The following is a 21,198-nucleotide window of genomic DNA, read 5'->3' on the forward strand; positions in this document are numbered from 1 at the left end:
TCCTACCTCCGCATGCTCCAACAACTTTTTGGAAAGCTAAAAAGTTGCAGATTTTTAGCAAACCAGCACTTGTCACTTCTCCCATGAATGCTATACAACCACTGATCATCCCCTATCTTGTATACAGCCACTTTTCTGTGGGGAATCCTACACAATGCAAAATTGATGGTTTTACAACAAAACGCAGGTTTGTCCCTACAGGCACCTTGCTTGATTTCGATGAGATTTTCTTTATTTTTCTTCTTTGAGTGCTAAGATTATTGTAGCCTTATATTGTTTTACACAGTTGAAGCAAATGTCTTGTGAGGACAACATCTGCTCTAGTAGGCACCGAGCGACATGAACTCACCAATGCATTATATTATGTATTTAAGTGATACTAGAGTCGGCATGACTTTAATGAAAAGGTTTCATTTCTGTCTCTGCCTCTTGCTGTTTCTGAACAGAGTTTGTTTTTATTTGAATTCTGTTAATATCAGCACATTTCTAAAGTTAAAATCATTAAAGAGTAACTAAACCTTTTATATAAACTTTTAATATGTTCTCCCTAATGCCCTAATAAAACTATCTTTAATATACTTTATTAATCAATTTTCACAACACTTTTTCCTACCTAAAGCGCACCATTCCCTGGTGCGCTTAAAACTCTGTTCTCTGTACACTGCTGACTGGAGCAGGCTCCTGCTTCTGCCTGCTCCGCTAAGGCTACTTTTCACACTCGCGTTTTGGCTTTCTGTTTGTGAGATCAGTCATGGGCCCTCACAAGCGTCCAAAACAGATCAGTTTTGCCCTAAGTTTTCTGAATGGAAAAGGATCAGCTCAGAATGCATCAGTTTGCCTCCGATCAGTCTCCATTCCGCTCTGGGGGCAGACACCAAAACGCTGCCTTCAGCGTTCTTTTGTCCGCCATGTGGTGCGGAGCAAGACCATGGGGACGGATCCGTATTTTCTGACACAATAGAATACTGATCTGTAGAACAGTGTTTCCCAACCAGTGTGCCTCCAGCTGTTGCAAAACTACAACTCCCAGCATGCCCGCACAGCCAAAGGCTGTCCGGGCATGCTGGGAGTTGTAGTTTTGCAACAGCTGCAGGCACACTGGTTGGGAAACAATGCTATAGAAGACATAATACAACCGGATCCGTTCATGAAGGATGCTTGCGGTTGTATTATTTTAACGGAAGCGTTTTTGCAGGTCCATGACAGATCCGCAAAAAAACACTAGTGTGAAAGTAGCCTAAGCTAAGAGAACTGCATGTCAGTTTTTATAAGGGAAAATTTAAGGAGTTAAAACAGTCATGTTAAGAGAGTGGACAGGTCCTCTAGTATCTAGGAGTAATATATGCTGAAATAATTTTCACTGCAACTTGAAATGCTCCATACTGATCACTGTACTCTTTATTACTCACTCATGTGTTACGTTTTGCCTTCATTATTTAGGGTTCACTTGGCGAGATCCAGGAAAAGCACAAAGATTTGCTGCAAGAAATTAAAGCTATTCAGGATAAGGAACATGCCCTTCAAAAGGACGCACTTAACATCCGGCTGAAAATTGAGCAGATAGATGGTCATATAGCAGAACATCAGTCTAAAATAAAATACTGGCAGAAAGAGGTAGGGTCTGTGGAGGGTAAAGCTTTCTATCCTGGCCATAGTTGTGATTATTTGAGGCATCTTGATAACATATACGTTCTTTCTGTGTATTATTCAGATGTCAAAACTTTCACTCCATAAAATAGAAGACAATCCAGAGGAAGTTCTTCCCGTCCTAACTCAGGAAGAGCTAGAAGCAATAAAGGATCCCGATCAAATAAATAATCAAATAGCACTGTTGGAAGCAAAGAGTCATGAGATTAAGCCGAACCTTGGAGCTATTGCGGAATATAAAAAGAAGGTAGGACTTTTAATTTTTTTCGGCTCGGGTCGCTGCAGGTCAATCATGTAGCCATTGGGGAGGTTGGCGATGAAGCTGCTATCCGACGGCCTGTGGGTGACCACGGAGATTCACTCCCGCTCCATGGTCACATGACACATGACACAAACGAATCCTCGATGCAAAAAATTTGCATAGTTCTTTTTTGTGTCAGATTACTCAATTCAATGGAGTAATCGTTTCAGCCCTACTTCTGTCCCTCTTATTAACCTTCAGTATGACAGAATCAGACTGCTCAGTCTATAACCATGGATTTGCACTGTTCTGTATGGAGGCACAAAATTATAGATTTTAATTCAGATCATTTTTTTTTTTTAAGGTGTTTTTCAAGATATTAATGCGTTTTTGATGTTCTATCCTGATATTCTCAGGATAGATCATCAATATCTGATTGGTGGGGGTTTGACTGCCAGTACGCCCACCAATGAGCTGTTTGAAGAGGCTGCGGCCTCACTGGATGACTATACTTGGTAAGCTTAAAGGAGGCTGCAGCTCTCACCAGGACACCCTGGCGTCCTCAAACAGCTGATCGCTGAGTGCTTGAACCCCCAATCTGATATTGATGGCCTATCTTGAGGAGAGGTGAAAGTGAGCTTTTCTGTGACTTGTGACGTCATTCATGTACAGTATAGTATTAGACTGTTGGTAGTTGACATGTCTATATGTTTGACTCTTCAGTTTTTAGATTTAGTGATATAATATCTTTTATGAACAGGAAGAACTTTATTTGCAAAGAGTTGCTGAACTTGATGAAATTACAAATGAGAGAGACCGTTTTAGACGAGCTTATGAAGATCTTCGTAAGCAGAGACTTAATGAGTTTATGGCTGGATTTAATGTCATAACAAATAAGCTGAAGGAGAACTACCAGATGCTGACTTTGGGAGGAGACGCAGAGCTGGAACTTGTGGACAGCTTGGATCCATTTTCAGAGGGCATCATGTTTAGGTTTGTATAGTAGTATCTCTCTACTATGTCTTTTTATAATGTACAAGATACAGAGTTGGAATTCTTGTGCATACTATAGATAACCTTCTGTAAAATAGAGTATTGTTTTCTTTTGCCCGCCCCAAGCATTGGTCAATTGATAATGCAGCCAAGCTGATGAAGTAAATAAAGTATGATTCCCATAGATGTACATCATAGCGTCAACTTCACCTCTCCAGACATGTCTGTTTTAGTAAGAACTTGTATTTCCCGTAAAATGCCAGCCCTGGAGAAGGCTATACTTGGAACATTACTAGATTTACTTTTGAACTTGTGCATTGATTTTGCCTTAAATGTTGGCACATTCTGGCACAAGGTGATGCATCTCGTGTTTTCTCAGAGAAAGGTTTGTGGCTTAAAGTACAACTTTTTGCACCAAAATTTGTTATAAAAAATCTGAAACAAAGGGGTACATTTATGAAGCCCGGCAATTTAGATGCCAGTCTTCGCTCCTCCTGCACTGGTGGTTCATCCACCTGAGGTATGTAGAGGTGCTGGCCTTTACATAGCTTAGCCGGATTTGTCTCTAAATCTAGGCCAGCTCACTTGCTGGCGTAGATTTAGACCATTTTGTATGCCTAAAACAGGTGTAGAAGAAAATTGAGACTGGCCTGCCCTTTTCCCGCTAGAAAATAGACCAGAAATATCTGCAATCCAGAAGTCTTAAACATTTGTGTTGTGTATTTGACAAATGTTGTGATTGAGTGCAGGTTGGATCATGTCTTCTCACTCCTTTAGTACAAAAAAATAAATAAAGGACCCCCTTTTATTTGTGTGCATATAATCTCTGTGGGAAAATGGGCTGTTAACCTGTTTGTCTTCCCCCCTGGGGTCTCTGAATACTGTACAGAAGGACAACCGGCTGCGAACTTTCTGATAACACTTGTTGCAACCTCCTTTCCCTCCTCCTTTGGCGATGCACAGAAGCTCTAGCGCTAAATGCCTAAAGGGGTTTTCCAGCTTTAACTCCATTTTTAATTAGTATGTGGTCCACCTATAATATAATAGCATCAATGAACAGAGCTTTGGTAATGAAACCACAGGGGACTGCTTTTCTTATTTTAGGTTGACCACATTCCAGAGGGTTAAAGCTGGAAAACCCCCATTAAAGTCAAGATGTATTATGTATGTCCTAGGGATCGACCGATTATCGGTTTGACCAATATTATCGGCCTATATTCAGGATTTTGAACGTTATCGGCATCTATTTTGCCGATATACCGATAACGTATGGGGAACACAGAACGGGCTGCTCTCAGCGCTCTCCGTGTTCCCTCAGCAGCACAGGGGAGAAGGAAGCAGTGTCTCCCTCCCCCTGTGCTGCCGCTGCCGCCAATGAGAGGAGAGAAGATAAGAGGAGGGGAGGGGCTGTGGCCACCGCTCCACCAATGAAGATAAGCCTTTCATTAATTCATATACAGGAGGCGGGAGCTGGCTGCAGAATCACATAGCCGGCTCCCGACCTCTATGAGCAATAGCTGCGGTCCGCGGTAGTTAACCCCTTAGGTGCCGTGGATCGCAGCTACCGCTTATAGAGGTCGGGAGCCGGCTATGTGATTCTGCAGCCAGCTCCCGCCTCCTGTATATGAATGATTGAGAGACTTATCTTCATTGGTGGCGCAGTGCGCCCCCCCCCCCAAGCCCCCCAGTATTAATCATTGGTGGCGCAGTGCGCCCCCCACCCCAGTATTAATCATTGGTGGCAGTGGCCACAGGGTCCCCTCCGATCTGAGCCCCAGCTGTGTAATCCTGGGGCTCTGATCGGTTACCATGGCAGCCAGGACGCTATTGAAGCCCTGGCTGCCATGGTAAGCTCCATGCTGCTGTATGCACAGAGCAGCAGGGACAGTGCGAGCTCCTATTCACCCTGATGGAGATCTATCAGGGTGAATGGGACAAGGGTTCTAGTCCCTAAGGGGGCTAAAATAGTAAAAAAAAAAAATAGTAAGTATAAATGAAAAAGATTTACAAAAAAAAATACACATTAACAATAAACATATTAATTTTCAGCAGATTTGTGTAGGATTTATTTTTTTTCTCAAAAATGAAAATTCCCAGAATATCGGTACAAATTATCGGCTATCGGCCTGAAAGTTCACAAATTATCGGTATCGGCCCTAAAAAATCAATATCGGTCGATCCCTAGTATGTCCTTGGTATTAAAAGGGTGAAGACCATCCATCACTGTTTTGAGTAGCAATCAAATTCCAGTAAAGGAAGTGACGTTTAAGGCGGTTGACTGACTTAATCTCAAGGCTGGAGCTTCTTGGCATGTTAAGGGATATGCTAAATTGCATAGCCCATAGAGAGTGGGACAGGGATAAAGACCCTCATGTTAATCTGAAATAACCCTAACACGGTGCAGTGTTTTAGTCCTAAAGTTCTAAGAACATACAAATCGCCATTTTAATGCCAGTGTCTTATAGAAAGCACACAGCATGTTCTCTTCCAACTGCACCAAACACATACCGTTTCTCCTTTTTTGAGGAATGCTCGGCATTTGAGAAGGCTAGTGTGACACCCAGGACGGGTACTAGAAGCATTGTGCTGTGATTTAAAACGTAAAACAAAATTGTATATTTCTTCTTTTAATTGATCACTGTTAATTTTTCTTCAGTGTGAGACCACCAAAGAAAAGTTGGAAGAAGATATTTAATCTTTCAGGCGGGGAGAAGACCCTAAGTTCATTAGCTTTGGTTTTTGCTCTTCACCACTATAAGCCAACACCACTGTACTTCATGGATGAGATTGATGCCGCTCTAGACTTCAAAAATGTGTCGATTGTTGCATTTTATATATATGTAAGTATCTTCCCAAAGTTCCTGTTTGTAACTCCATTTATGAACACTGTTGTGTAGGAATACCATGACAAAGAATATATCCGCTATGTTTTACTTTCAGTTCAAACCATGTTCTGATACCTATTTTTTTTCTAATCTGTTTCTATTTATTTATTTATTTTTAAATATATAATTCTGTTTTCAATATTTCATTGTAGGCCTGTCAGGTTATAACTGACAAAGTAAACTCTGCGGAATAGGAAGGCTCAGCCTATTATGGGGCTCAGTGGGAGAAATCCCGTGGTGGGGGTCACAATCCGTTTTAAAAGGAGAGAAAAAACTTTGAGGGGCATTTACTAATGACTTTTCTCAATAGTGGCCTAAAATGTTGCAGTTAATGGCGCATGCCGTATGTACGCAATAATTTTCAACTTTTGAAGCTTTTCTAAAGTGGTGGGGTTTAGCAGGAGGGGAGGTGCCTGCCCGTTTTACTATGACTTGCGCTAGCAGTTGGCATACGTTAGAGCTGAAGTGTGTGCCAGCCCCTCGCTGGTGTAGATTTCAGTTTCTGGGGCATGGACTGCTAGAGACCAGACTAATTTATTTAAGAGTCCTCTCAATAAATTGGGCTAATCTCACTCCGGTGCAGAAGGACCAACACTGGACTATGGGAACTCCAGTCTTGATAAATGTCTCGTTGATTTTAAACAATAGTTAATGTTATGATGACCTGTTCTCTTTAAGGCTAGGGCTATTTTTTCTGCAAGTGTTTGCCCTTCTGATGTGGAACACAGTGCAATGACAATTACCATATGCCAGTGATGTACCTCGTCTCAAACAGAAACTAACTTTTATTTTTTTTATTCCCCCCCCCCCCCCCCCCCCTTTTTAGGAGCAAACTAAAAATGCCCAGTTCATAATCATATCATTGCGTAACAACATGTTCGAGATTGCTGACAGACTAATTGGAATTTATAAGACTCATAACACAACCAAAAGTGTGGCAACAAATCCGAAAATAATTGCCTCCAAAGGCCTTGCTGAACTTGCTGCGACACAGTGTGCCTGAACTGCATTCTAAGGAAAATGATGCCTAATTGCAGGTCGTAAGTCTGCAGAGGTCTCAAAGCTAAAATGGACTGCATACCCTTAGAAGATATAAACTATTGTGTCCTTCCACAGTACCCTACCCTACATGCCTCTGTTTAACCTTAATAGGTTTTTACACATCCAGCCTATCCTTAGGATACAAACCAAACTAATTGGCAAATGTCTCACTGGACTGCCATGGCCCTGACACAGCAACATCCATACAAGTCTCACTGGACTGCCATGGCCCTGACACAGCAACATCCATACAAGTCTCACTGTGCCTAGTACTGCAGCTCAGCTGATTAGTGTTGGACCTTCACCAGCCGTACATCCATACCTGTCCTAAAGATAGACCATCAGTGTCAAAACCCCTTTAAGGGTAGACTTTTCGGATGCTGCTATACTGATAACGGGCTGTAATTTGGCCTCAGTTCTGTTGTCATTCACAAGAATAAACCAGAAGTTTAGGGAAACTATCTGCTTTATGTGTAGCAGAAAAATTGCATGGGTTCTGTTCACCTGTGGGACAATTCTGGAATTGTTGTCTTTTGACATGTATAGGTAAATCTGTACCCACCAAACACTTTAAAATTTTAGACAGGTAGATGGCATCCACGCAATTTTTCTGCTGCAATTGTCAGTGTAAATGTTGAACAATTTTCTTTCCATTATTTTGTCATGTGGCGTTTGTGTCAAAAGGGTAATCCCATCTCCGAACACGTTGCCCACCACTTAACCTCATCCTCCAGCCTGAATGGTGTGGCCAGAGGTGGTCAAGACTATGGAAACAGTGGAGTGGACTGTGCTAAGCCATTGTTGTAGCTCCTGTACAAGGGAACTGGAGTTGCAGAAGTGGCGTAGCCTAGTGAGCTTACACTGTTTTTATAACTTGTGAAGTGTGGGCCAACATCTATCAGACATCAATGACCTATCCCATGGATATGCCATACATGTTAGATGGAAATACGCCTTTTAAATGTGTGTGTGTGTATATATTTTTTTTAAACCTATAAATATGTATTTCCAATAAAATATGAACATTGAAATATCTAAAGCTTGGATCAAATGTGTGTTCAATGTGTGTAAAATCCATTTTACTTGATTGAATCATTTTTTGGGGGAATACATCATTTTTTAATAGCATATGAGGTCTACGACCACGGGTATAATTATTCCACTAGTTTTCGGTCAGTCGCCTGAAAATATAATTACATAAATTTAAACCATGTGCCTGATGCCTACAGTGTGTTGAACTGTAGAGTTTATGGGTAGCCTCTTCAAGATGAACTTAAAGTAAACCTAGAGCATGTCGACATCCCATTCCAAAGCCATGAAATGTTATGGACTTGGGTCGGCTTTGCCGCTGTAACAGCCTGGGAACAATATTTTGGAGTGTTTCTGTGGGATTATGCGCACATACAGCCAAAAGAAGATTAGTGGGGTCAGTGTTGGTTTTGATTGTGGTCTGACAGGCCGCTCAAGTTCTTCCACACCAAATCATGTCTGTATTGGTTTTGCATTAGCCAGGCCCCGAAAAACAGCCCTATACTATAATCCCTCTGCCATATTTTACAGTTAGCACCATGCGTTCCAGTAACTAATGTTCTTTGTGAATCTGCCAAATCCAGACTCGTCCATGAGACCCCCAGATGAGATGTGATTCAATACTTCAGAAAACACATTTCTGCTGCTCCAAAGTCCGGTGGCTTTGTGCTTTATACCCTTCTACTTGATACTTGGCATTGTACGTGGTGATCTTTGGCTGGTCACCCATGGTAAAGCTTTTCATAAAGCTCCCAACTGCTATTTTTGTGATGTCACTTTCAGAGGTAGTGAGGAACTGTTTTTTTGTTTTTGTTTTTTATAATGCACCCTGCATCCTTAGATGCTTCCACTTCCCACTATTAGCCCTTACCGTTCACCTGGGCTGGTAAAAACAAAAATCTAAGGTGAAAATAAGAATGGAATATACAATGATCCCGCTCAGCTCTTGTTCTGAAGATGCCCGTTCCCTATCGTGAGAGAATTTGAAGTATGTGTAGCCATATATGTTGTCAAATTTGAACTGGAAGCTGATGGTAAAACAGTCCCTTTGAGTATACCAACCATAATCTGTCTGAAAAAATACTCCAAATGTAAAAGCCAATGACTGCATTTCATGTAATTTTTGCAAACAGGACTAGCAATTTTTTGATCAGTATTGGCATTGTTTTGTCAGACTAGCTGCTCTTCTGATGTACTAATATATGGCCCACTTTGGACTTTGGGTGAAATTTTATTACTTTATTTATTTTTTGGAATTAAAGCTGTTCCCAAGGCTGAGTTTGGAATTCTGTTGTATAGTGAACCACAACCTATATAATGACGTGCACTGGTATAATAGGGTTGTCCTTATTTAGGCCTCCTGAACACACAAGTTTTTTTTCTGTTTAAGTTCCTTATACCTTCCGTATATGGAACCATTCATTTCAATGGATCCGCAAAAAAGGAAGGTATTCCGTATGCCTTCCATTTCCGTTCCGTTCAACGATGGAACATGTCCTATTATTGTCCGCATAACTATCAAGGATAGTACTGTTCTATTAGGGGCCAGATGTTCCGTTCAGCAAAAAACGTAATGCACACGGATGTCATCCGTATTTTTTGCAGACAGCAAAATACTGAAAAAGCCATACAGTTGTGTGAAGGAGGCCTAAAACAAAGCGGCCTATTCTACTGAATCAATTTGATGTACACGGGCATAGGCATGAGTCACAGGTTAAGGCCTCAGTGATGCATTAATCATTCATAAAAGTAAATGGCTGATTTCCACTCACAAGTGACTCATTATAATTGATGGTATTTTTGTAATTGGTTCTTTTGTCCCGGCATTGGCCCCTTAGGCCACTTTTTACACACTCGGGAATCTTTCACATTTTAGTGAATCATGGACATGTGCTGTCCATATTCTCCATGGACAACACACATACCTATTGACTTTAATAGGTTTCTTCACATGTAAGTGGTTTTCCACTGATCAGAGACATGCACAACTTCGGTCTGTGATGTGGACGAAACGTCCATTGAAGTCTATGGGTCTGGAAAAACCACTGTCAGTATAGGACATGTTTTATCTTTCTGGGGAACGGACATATGGATGCGGAAAGCACATGGATCATGTACATTCTGCAGAAATATGTCCACAAAATGTGGACCACAGACCCATTGAAGGCAATGGGTAGGCAAAACAATGCGGACAGCACATGTAACGCTTCCATATTTTGTGGACTGCAGCATGGGGGGGCTATGCCTAGATCTTTTTGTAGCACTTCTGATTTGATTCTAAGGAGTGACATCTGTAGGCACATCAATTAAAACTGCTACAAAATAGCTAGGTGTACCACCACCCTTTTAGGTTACATCCACTTGGGTGTAAATCTGCAGCACTTAAATTTAGCTGCAAAGTGTATGAGATTTAACTTCTTCCAGATGTTTGTCACAATGGTGGAAGGGTTTTATAGAACGGGTTCAAAAGATGAGCCTAAGCCATACATGATGGGGTGCCATCAGTGTTATACAGCTGACAACCTACCTGCAGTGTCTGGGATCAGAGATGATTCCAGTCCTGATCATTTGACCCCTCAGATGCCATGGTTAATAGCAACTACAGCCCCACCGCACCAGTTCACTTCAGCAATATAAGGTCTTGTGAAATGCTCCTAGGCCTACCGTGTTAGTGTTCTTATTAAGCCCTGCCTATAGCAGCTCTAGGATGTCATAAGCACCATACCAAAGTTTTGCACTCTGGTATAAGCAATCAAATGTTCACATGTCCAAGTCACTGAGGGGGACTAAAAAAAAAAATGATTCTTAAAATATGAAAAAAATTCTAATTGCCCCCATTCCCAACTTTACATATAAAATCTGCTAACACCAAGTCCGAAGTTCTCTGAGCTATTAAAATATAAAAGTACAATAAATGCCTGAATGGAATAAAATGCCTGAATTGCAGTGTTTGGTCACTTTGGTACCCTATAAAATTATACAAAATTAAAAACGTAAGTAAACCAAAATAAAAACTACAGCTCACTTGGCAAAACATAAGCCATCAAACAGCTTTGTAGATGGGAATATAAAAAGTTGAGTGTCAGAATATGGGGGACACAAAGCTAACTTAGGTTTTTTGTTTGGTTTTTAATGGTTGTAAGTAGGAATGAGCAAATCTACCGAAACATCCAAAGTCGATTCGCACAAAACTTTGTTCCAATACTGTACGGAGCAGGAGCTCTGTACAGTATTAGAATGTATTGGCTCCGATGAGCCGAAGTTATTGCTTCGCAAAGTCCCGCTAGACTTCAGGTAATAACTTCATAAATTGATTTGTACTGTAAAAAACCATTTCCTGAACTCTGGTTCGGTTCCAAGGTACCACTTTTCATTATGGCCTCCCCTCAGGATAGTTCATCCACATGGGATTGGTGGGAACAACTCCTGACACCCCCGCCAATCAACTGTGTGAGACAGCTAGGACACGCACTGGAGCTCTAGTGAGTGCTGCAGCTTCCTTGCAGATGACCCCACCACAGCGCCATCTACTGTATAGGGGCTGTGCTTTGTATTGCAGCTCAGCCCCAACTGATTTGATGCATATGCAAATTAACCTAAGGAGTACTGTCCTTGACTCATCTCAGGAACAGGACTCATCTCAGATTAATTTGCATATGTATCAAATCGGTTTTTTTACACAATAAAAGCACACAGAGCTATGGGGACTGGATATTGCGGATGTGCTAGCAGCCATCTAGCAGTCCATGTCCTCAGCTCTATACACAAAATCCCGGTGACAGGTTCCCTTTAAATCATGTTTTGATGAATAATTTACCGTAATACTATGTATTAATCTGCTTAGTTCTGTCTGCTCGATAACCTGCTGCCTGCAGATTGTACGGTTTTCATGGTGACAGGTTCCCTTTTAAAGGTTCTGTTTTACTAAAGTACATTCCTCATGTAATCTGTATTTTGTGCCATTCCTCTATTCTTACTTGATGTCTGCTGCTGTCGTCTTGTCTGCTGTATATACTGAGAGCAGATAGATAGATATCTATCTATGTATGTGTGTCCATACTGCTAGTAGCCAAAATGACTGCCAAATATCACTGAGAGGCGAAGGGAAACCCTCTCCTTATGAATACAGGTGAACTGCGAGTCGTATGAGTCTAGAAGTAGGAGCCGTGCATGGCCAGATCTCTGCTTCGACTGCGGGCTTAAAAAGCATCCAAAACAAAAGGTTTATCCAGCACTCATCCCCATTAAAGGGGGTTATCCGAATTTTTATTTTGCTCCAGTTAATTTGTGTTAATGCTATTTATAGATGATGATAATAATTTCCTTACTGGTCTACCTCTGCGCTCCCTGATTTACGGGCACAACGTATATGGTTGTAAGCCATAAGAAAAAATTTGATATTGCTGTGATTTGTACAGGCCTGCACAATAAAGTAAAACTGTTATTTTTAGCCATGAATGCTGTAAACACATTGTCTTTTTCCCTGTTCTTGAATACGTTATGGTAAAGGTTCATCCAGCACTCATCTCAATTAAAGGGAGTTATCTGGATTTTTTTTTATTTTTTTACTCCAGTTGATGTGTTTATAATGCTATTATAGATGACTATGAGAATTTCCTTGTCTAGCTCTGCGCTCCCCGATTTAAATAGTTTGCGGGCACCTTTGTGATCATGTACATTAGGCACGTGATCCTTGCTCAGCTTGCAATGTACTCTGGTTGCACATATAGTCAGGCAGCCTCAGGCACTAACTGCTCACAGAGGCTGCCTGACTGCGCATGCGCTACATGAGTACACCCACTATGTGCACTAAATTGTAACGAAGAGGTTCTGACTTCAGCAAATGACATTCATCATGTAGAGAAAGTAAATACAAGGCACTTACTAATGTATTGTGATTCTCCATATTGCCTCCTTTACTGGCTTGATTCATCTTTCTATCACATTATACACTGCTTGTTTCTATGGTTACGACCACCCTGCAATCCATCAGTGATGGCCCTGCTTGCACACTATAGGAAAAAGCGGTGGCCAGGACCGTGGGAGCGCACATAGGCTGGTGCTTTTTCCTACAGTGTGCAAGCATGGCCACCGCTGCTGGATTTGCAGCATGGTTGTAACCATGGAAACGAGCAGTGCATAATGTGATAGAAAAATGAATCAAGCCAGAGAAGGAAACAATATGGACAATCACAATACATTAGTAAGTGCCTTGTATTAACTTGCGCTACATGATACATGCCATTTGCTGGAGGGAGACAACCCTCTTTAAGTAGTTAAATTACAGCATATGTTGCTATGCCTCACAATTTAGTATGCCAAAGTGTAAAATTAAAATTCATTAATAAAATAAGTGTGAAAAATATACAGTAATAGTTTATTAGGCATACATGATCATATTTATAGTATTTTGCAGTAATATAATACATAAAACAAAAAGAATCACAGACTAAGGATCCATTCACACGTCCGCATCCGTTCCGCAATTTTGCGGAATGGGTGCAGACCCATTCATTTTCAATGGGGCCGGAATGTTCTGTCCGCATCCGTATTTGCGGATCTGCACTTGTGCATCCGTGCTTCCGTTTCTGGGAAAAAATAGAACATGTCCTATTCTTGTCCGCAATTGCAGACAAGATTAGGCATTTTCTGTTATAGCGCCGGCGATGTGCGGTCCGCAAATTGCGGATCCACAAAACACTTACGGACGTGTGAATGGACCCTAAACAGAAAAGTTACCAGGGTTGTAATGACAGATCATCAGGGACTTTAAAATAAGGCTAAGGGCTACACATCGAAATGAAGATCCCAACGTGACATTGCAAGTGATGATTGTGAATGTGAGCTCGTTGTGACACATGAAATGGCGTGGCTGTGACACCACAGTCCAAAAACATTAAAACCTTTTGAATCTTTATTAACAAGTTGTATGCCACTTTGCCAGCATAGACTTTAACCTCAGTTGTAGGAACTGCAACTCACTTGTGATTTATTTTTTACCATCTAAGGGAACATTCACACGACCGCACCAGTTTTGTGATCCACAAATTGCTGGTCCGCTAAACACAGATACCAGCCGTGTGTGTTAAACATTTTGCGGATCCGCCCTACCTTAGAAATGTCTATTCTTGTCCTTAAACCGGACAAGAATGGAACGTTCTATTTTTATTTATTTTTTTGCGGGGCTGCAGAACACACATACGGACCCTGACGGCACACGCTGTGCTGAATAGTTCTGCATCCGATCCACAAAAAATGTGGACCAAAAATACGGTTGTGTGAATAGACCCTAATGCTCAGCTGCGCACAACTTGCAACCACAGCAGACAATCGTACACATTTTTGGATCACGTGAAGAAAGTCACCATTTAGCCTGAGCCTGGCACCTATGGGCATAAGACAAAATTAACACTGTATACTTCAATTACAATAATTATTAATTCAGTTCTCAATTTATAAGGCCCTCCACCATTTTTTTTGACATAATGAAGTAGATTTATCAGAACTGGTGTAAAGGAAAACTGGCTTAAATGCCCACAGCAACCAATCAGATTCCACCTTTCATTGTTCAAAGCTCCTTTGGAAAATGAAAGGTGGAATCTGATTGGTTTCTATGAGCCCGTTTTACTTTACACCAGTTTTGATAAAGGCTTCATATTAGGAGTAATACTACATTGTGTAAGAACCCTTAAGCCTCACGGACAGCACACATCCCCATTAATTTTTGTGTGTGTATTCAGACATCAGTGTGTTAGCACGGATGCATCGCGTCATTATAGTCTATGGGTCAGTTAAAACCACGGATGCCATCCGTGTTTCACCGATCATTAAGAAGAGATGCTTTGAAAATTATTTTTCAGCTGTTCAGTGTCAGTGAAACACGGATGCAAGATGGACAGCAGAAAACGGACACACGGATCCTTCACAGATGCATCACTGACCACCTGCTCACGGATTTGGACACGGATGTGTGAATGAGGCTTTACTGTAGTCATTTGCTAGCAGAGGAAGTAATAGGGAGGGCTCCATTTTCTCTAAACCATCCACATCCGTAATGATACACTGCTTTTTAAAGCCACATACAAAGAGTTCCCTATATGTGGATCAGATCTCACTGCAGCTCGTAACATTTAAATAAGCATCAAACAGCAGCCCATCAATACGACTTTATACACAGTAAATCATAACCATGTGTTGGGGCCTTTGGATCACTTTACCAGGGAGTAAAGGAATTAAGACTAGAGCTTAATATGGCTAAATATTATTCCCATCATCTTATAAAACAGTCACTAGTAGAACTAGAGCATTTGGAAATAGTTCTCAAAGTCTAAAACTATGGGGGTCATTTATCAAACTGGTGTAAAGTAGAACTGGCTTAGCTGCTCATAGCAACCAATCAGATTCCACAGGAGCTGTGATAAATGAAAGGTGGAATCTGATTGGTTGCTATGGGCAACTAGGCCAGTTCTACTTTACACCAGTTTGATAAATCTCCCCCATAGTTACCTAAACTACTAAGTATTAAATGTATATATACATGTATATATTAAAAGTATTAAATGTATGTATAAAAGTTTCCTAATACAGTAATAGTGTGACATACTGTACATTGATCAGACAACGGGAGTTATGCATGATTGATGTAAAAAATGATAATCTCTTTCTAACAAAGCTAGAACCAGCCCTGTACCTCACATGGATCCAGAGATCTCCTCATTCATTACTCCAATTGCCCTGCTAGATCCTCCTTAGACTGGCAGCTTAGAGGGGGTCTCCTTTATCAGGGGGCCTGTCCTTTCTGTCACAGCTTCTAACAGTAGATACAACCAGTGGCAGTTAAAGGATGGAACTGAGCATGTGTGTCCACCTAAGTAGGTGGACCATCACATAACTATACAGATTAAACACCGGGGGGTACCGTGCAACACAGTAAAGGGAATATCTCGCAACTGGAGCATTTTTGTATCAAAGTAAATTACAAAAGTAAGTAGTTTTCATCCTAAATTATATTAACATAACAGTTAATAGTGGCACCACCCCTTTAGGCTTGAGACCACAAGGTGTGGCCAAGCCACAGACACCCGCTGTGTCCAACTGCTGCACGATTTCACGGTAATATCATGCGGTGTGGTCTCACCCCATGAACACTGACAGGTGAAGTGAATAACACGGATTATCTTGTGACAATGGCACCCGTCATGGGTGGGATATATTATCCTGCAAGTGATCAATCAGGTCTTTAAGTTGATATGGGGGGGGGGCAGGAAAAATGGGCTAGTGTACGGATTTGAGCAACTTGAGATGGCTACTAACATCTTTGTGCCAAATAACTCGATGTTCGTGTTCAGAGGTGTTGTGATGTCTACGCATCAAAGGGTCAGAGCTGTGATGACAACATAAATGGGGTCTACACAGTTTTAAGCAGGCGGTTTTCATGTTATGGCTACTCTGTGTATGTTGTGGGCAAAAAACATCCGTCTTAGGCTCCATTCACACGTCCGCAAAATGGGTCCGCATCCTTTCCGCAATTTTGCGGAAAGGGTGCAGACTAGGGATCGACCGATATTGATTTTTTAGGGCCGATACCGATAATTTGTGAACTTTCAGGCCGATAGCCGATAATTTATACCGATATTCTGGGAATTTTCATTTTTGAGAAAAAAAAAATAATTCCTACACAAATCTGCTGAAAATTAATATGTTTATTGTTAATGTGTATTTTTTTTTTATAAATCTTTTTCATTTATACTTAATATTTTTGTGTTTTTTTTTTACTAACTTTTAACTCCCTTAGGGACTAGAACCTTTGTCCTATTCACCCTGATAGATCTCTATCAGGGTGAATAGGATCTCACAATGTCCCTGCTGCTCTGTGCATAGTGCACACAGCAGCATGGAGCTGAACATGGCAGCCAGGGCTTCAATAGCGTCCTGGCTGCCATGGTAACCGATCGGAGCCCCAGGCTTACACAGCTGGGGCTCCGATCGGAGGAGCAGGGGAGAGGGGATCCTGTGGCCACTGCCACCAATGATTAATACTGGGTGGGGGGTGGGGGCCACACTGCGCCACCAATGAAGATAAGTCTATCGATCATTCATATACAGGAGGCGGGAGCTGGCTGCAGAATCACATAGCCGGCTCCCGACATCTATCAGCGGTAGCTGCGATCCGCGGCACCTGAGGAGTTAACTACCGCGGACCGCAGCTATTGCTCATAGAGGTCGGGAGCCGGCTATATGATTCTGCAGCCAGCTCCCGCCTCCTGTATATATGAATGAATGAAAGGCTTATCTTCATTGGTGGCGCAGCGGCCACAGCCCCTCCCCTCCTCTTATGTTCTATCCCCTCATTGGCGGCAGCAGCAGCACAGGGGGAGGAGACACTGCTTCCTTCTCCCCTGTGCTGCGGAGGGAACACAGAGAGCGCTGTCAGCAGCGCGTTCTGTGTTCCCCATACGTTATCGGTATATCGGCAAAATTGATGCCGATAACGTTCAAAATCCTCAATATCGGCCGATAATATCGGCCAAACCGATAATCGGTCGATCCCTAGTGCAGACCCATTCATTCTCTATGGGGACGGAATGTGCTGTCCGCATCCACATTTGCGGATCCGCACTTCCGCATCCGTGCTTCAGTTTCCGCAAAAAAATAGAACATGTCCTATTCTTGTCCGCAATTGCGGACAAGAACAGGCATATTCTATTATGTCGGCAATGTGCGGTCCGCAAAATGCGGAATGCACATTGCCGCTTTCCGTGTTTTGCGGATCCGTGTATCCGCAAAACACATTGCGGACGTGTGAATGGAGCCTTAGACCAATATCATGAATGTTACCAGCATAGGTAGCAATGACCTCCAATTTGGAAACTCTGACGAATGTTTTAAATGCGCTTTTAAATGAATTCTGGGGGTAATCACTCTAAGTACAATTGTATGCAGTCATCATAGACTAGTAACACATAAACCAAGCTACCTCCACCGCAGTATCTGCACACACACAAGTAGTATTACATAACTTTCTTTTTTTTGCAGAGTATAAAAATTCTGGTTGCTAAGAAAACACCAGACTTACTTTCTAGGTGACCACCATTTGATTACAGGCGGCTACATGTACCAAAAGCTCCCATAATCTAGTTTAACATTGCAAAAAAAAAAATGCATGTGAAATTATACCAGAAAACAGCTCGAGGGGGTGGTAGCAATCTAAAGTCTACAACCAGCTGAAAGGAAAATGACCTGTTTAAATTACATTTTTATGTTAAATATGTCTTTAAACAATGTTTAGTGAGGTTATTTTGAGCTTTTCATATAATTATTTAGATTATTATTATTATTTATTTATTTATTTTTAATCCACACTCAGCCTAAATAGTAGGTGCTACTTTTTGGTCCGTTTTCGGCAGTCCCCTTTTTATTATTGCAGACAGGATTAGTATGGCAGATACCACTTGTATATGGATAACAGGATCACACCAGTCACAAAACATGGCTGACCTGCCCCCTCCTGACCTCTGCATAGGTCGAACACCATGTCTAGAAAACTCTCCTACAGAAGTCCCCTCCAGACTGCGGTGGAGATTTATCATCCGCGCTTACTATACGCCTCTTTTCACCAAGGTTTGTAAACAGTCAAAATGGCGCAATGTAAGACAAATTTCTCAAAAGTCTCACGTCACTTGATAAATAAGGCACATTTATGGGAAACTTACCAACACGTAATAAATGTGGCAGAAACAATACGCCTTGAAAACCATGCCCCTTTTTTTCTCGCCAACTCAGAAAAAGATGTGAATGGCGAAAAATAGCTCTAAATAGGCACAAGTGACTTGAAAAATGAGGTGAAACATTTTTAGCACAAAAAAGGCCCAATTCGAGATAAAAATCAGGTGAAACTACAATGATAAATGTCCCCCTATGTGTTTATGGCCCATGGTGGCTGTTGGAAAGCATATCTCTAAATACGGTTAAGAACAGCTCAGGTAAGATGTCAGCCCCCATAATCATGTCAAGGAAACAGAATAAAAATGTCTACAATCCGAAAATAAAATAAAAACAGATTTAAAAAAAAGCATATGTGTTAGGCCTCATGCACACGAACGTTTTTTTTCACGGTCCGCAAAAACAGGGTCCGTAGGTCCGTGATCCGTGACCGTTTTTTCGTCCGTGGGTCTTCCTTGATTTTTGGCGGATCCACGGACATGAAAAAAATGTCATTTTGGTGTCCGCCTGGCCGTGCGGAGCCAAACGGATCCGTCCTGAATTACAATGCAAGTCAATGGGGACGGATCCGTTTGACGTTGACACAATATGGTGCCATTTCAAACGGATCCGTCCCCATTGACTTTCAATGTAAAGTCCGGAGTCCCTTTTATACCATCAGATCGGAGTTTTCTCCAATCCGATGGTATATTTTAACTTGAAGCGTCCCCATCACCATGGGAACGCCTCTATGTTAGAATATACTGTCGGATATGAGTTAGATCGTGAAACCTCATTTCCGACAGTATATTCTAACACAGAGGCGTTCCCATGGTGATGGGGACGCTTCTAGTTAGAATATACTACAAACTGTGTACATGACTGCCCCCTGCTGCCTAGCAGCATCCGATCTCTTACAGGGGGCCGTGATCAGCACAATTAACCCCTCAGGTACCGCACCTGAAGGGGTTAATTGTACTATCACATCCCCCTGTAAGAGATCAGGGCTGCCAGGCAGCAGGGGGCAGACCCCCCCCCCCCCCCCTCCCCAGTTTGAATATCATTGGTGGCCAGTGCGGCCCCCCCCCCCCTTCCTCCATTGTAATAATTCGTTGGTGGCACAGTGTGCGCCCCCCCCCCCTTCCTCCCTCTATTGTAATAAATCGTTGGTGGCAATCATTGGCCCCCCTCCCTCTATAGCATTAACAACATTGGTGGCCAGTGTGCGGCCTCCCATCTTGCGCCCCCCCCCCCCCCCCCCCGATCATTGGTGGCAGCGGGTTACTAGCAATAGTACAAGATTCATACTTACCTGGGAGCTGTGATGTTCGTGTCCGGCCGGAGCTCCTCCTACTGGTAAGTGACGGTTCATTTAGCAATGCGCCGCACAGACCTGTCACTGTCACTTACCAGTAGGTGGAGCTCCCGGCCGGACACGAACATCGCAGCAGCAGGTAAGTATTAATCTTCTACTATTGTACTATTGCTAAGTAACCATGGCAACGAGGACTGTAGTAGCGTCCTGGTTGCCATGGTTACCGATCGGAGCCCCAGCGATTAAACTGGGACTCCGATCGGAACTCCGCTGCCACCAATGATGATGGGGGGCAGGGGGGGGGGGGGGGAGATGGGAGGCTGCACACTGGCCACCAACGTTGTTAATGCTATAGAGGGGGGGGGGGCAATGGGGGGCGCACACTGTGCCACCAACGATTTATTACAATAGAGGGAGGAAGGGGGGGGGGGCGCACACTGTGCCACCAACGAATTATTACAATAGAGGGAGGGAGGGGGCGCACACTGTGCCACCAACGAATTATTACAATAGAGGGAGGGAGGGGGCGCACACTGTGCCACCAACGAATTATTACAATAGAGGGAGGGGGGGGGGGGGGGGGCCGCACTGGCCACCAATGATATTCAAACTGGGGAGGGGGGGAGGGTCTGCCCCCTGCTGCCTGGCAGCCCTGATCTCTTACAGGGGGATATGATAGTACAATTAACCCTTTCAGGTGCCGCACCTGAAGGGGTTAATTGTGCTGATCACGGCCCCCTGTAAGAGATCGGGTGCTGCCAGGCAGCAGGGGGCAGTCTTGTACACAGTTTGTAGTGTATTCTAACTAGAAGCGTCCCCATCACCATGGGAACGCTTCTGTGTTAGAATATACTGTCGGTTCTGAGTTTTCACGAAGTGAAAACTCAGCTTTGAAAAAGCTTTATGCAGACGGATCTTCGGATCCGTCTGTATAAAAACTAAACTACGGCCACGGATCACGGACACGGATGCCAATCTTGTGTGCATCCGTGTTCTTTCACGGACCCATTGACTTGAATGGGTCCGTGAACCGTTGGCCGTGAAAAAAATAGGACAGGTCATATTTTTTTCACGGCCAGGAAACACGGATCACGGATGCGGCTGCAAAACGGTGCATTTTCCGATTTTTCCACGGACCCATTGAAAGTCAATGGGTCCGCGAAAAAAAACGGAAAACGGCACAACGGCCACGGGTGCACACAACGGTCGTGTGCATGAGGCCTTACTCTCTGGTTTTAACTGGCAGAGAAAATTATAGATGACACATTCCCTTTAAAGGGAATGTGTCACCTTTAATTTTTTCCGGCAGTTAAAACCAGATAGTGACACACATCCCTTTTTTCTAA

The 21,198-nt window shown here is 42.7% G+C and overlaps 1 protein-coding gene across 1 annotated transcript in view; it reads left to right on the forward strand.

The window, feature by feature from the left end:
* The window catches only part of SMC4 (structural maintenance of chromosomes 4), a 55,893-nt gene extending 48,055 nt beyond the window's left edge, over window positions 1-7,838 (forward strand). Inside the window, 5 exon segments of the mRNA XM_040428166.1 lie at window positions 1,441-1,614; window positions 1,712-1,894; window positions 2,649-2,881; window positions 5,538-5,721; window positions 6,593-7,838. Coding sequence (XP_040284100.1) covers window positions 1,441-1,614; window positions 1,712-1,894; window positions 2,649-2,881; window positions 5,538-5,721; window positions 6,593-6,769 — 951 coding nt within the window. The 3' untranslated portion in view covers window positions 6,770-7,838.
* The last annotated feature ends 13,360 nt before the right edge of the window (window positions 7,839-21,198 follow it).

The sequence above is a fragment of the Bufo bufo genome, chromosome 4 (genome assembly GCF_905171765.1).
Source record: "Bufo bufo chromosome 4, aBufBuf1.1, whole genome shotgun sequence".
Taxonomy (NCBI): domain Eukaryota; kingdom Metazoa; phylum Chordata; class Amphibia; order Anura; family Bufonidae; genus Bufo; species Bufo bufo.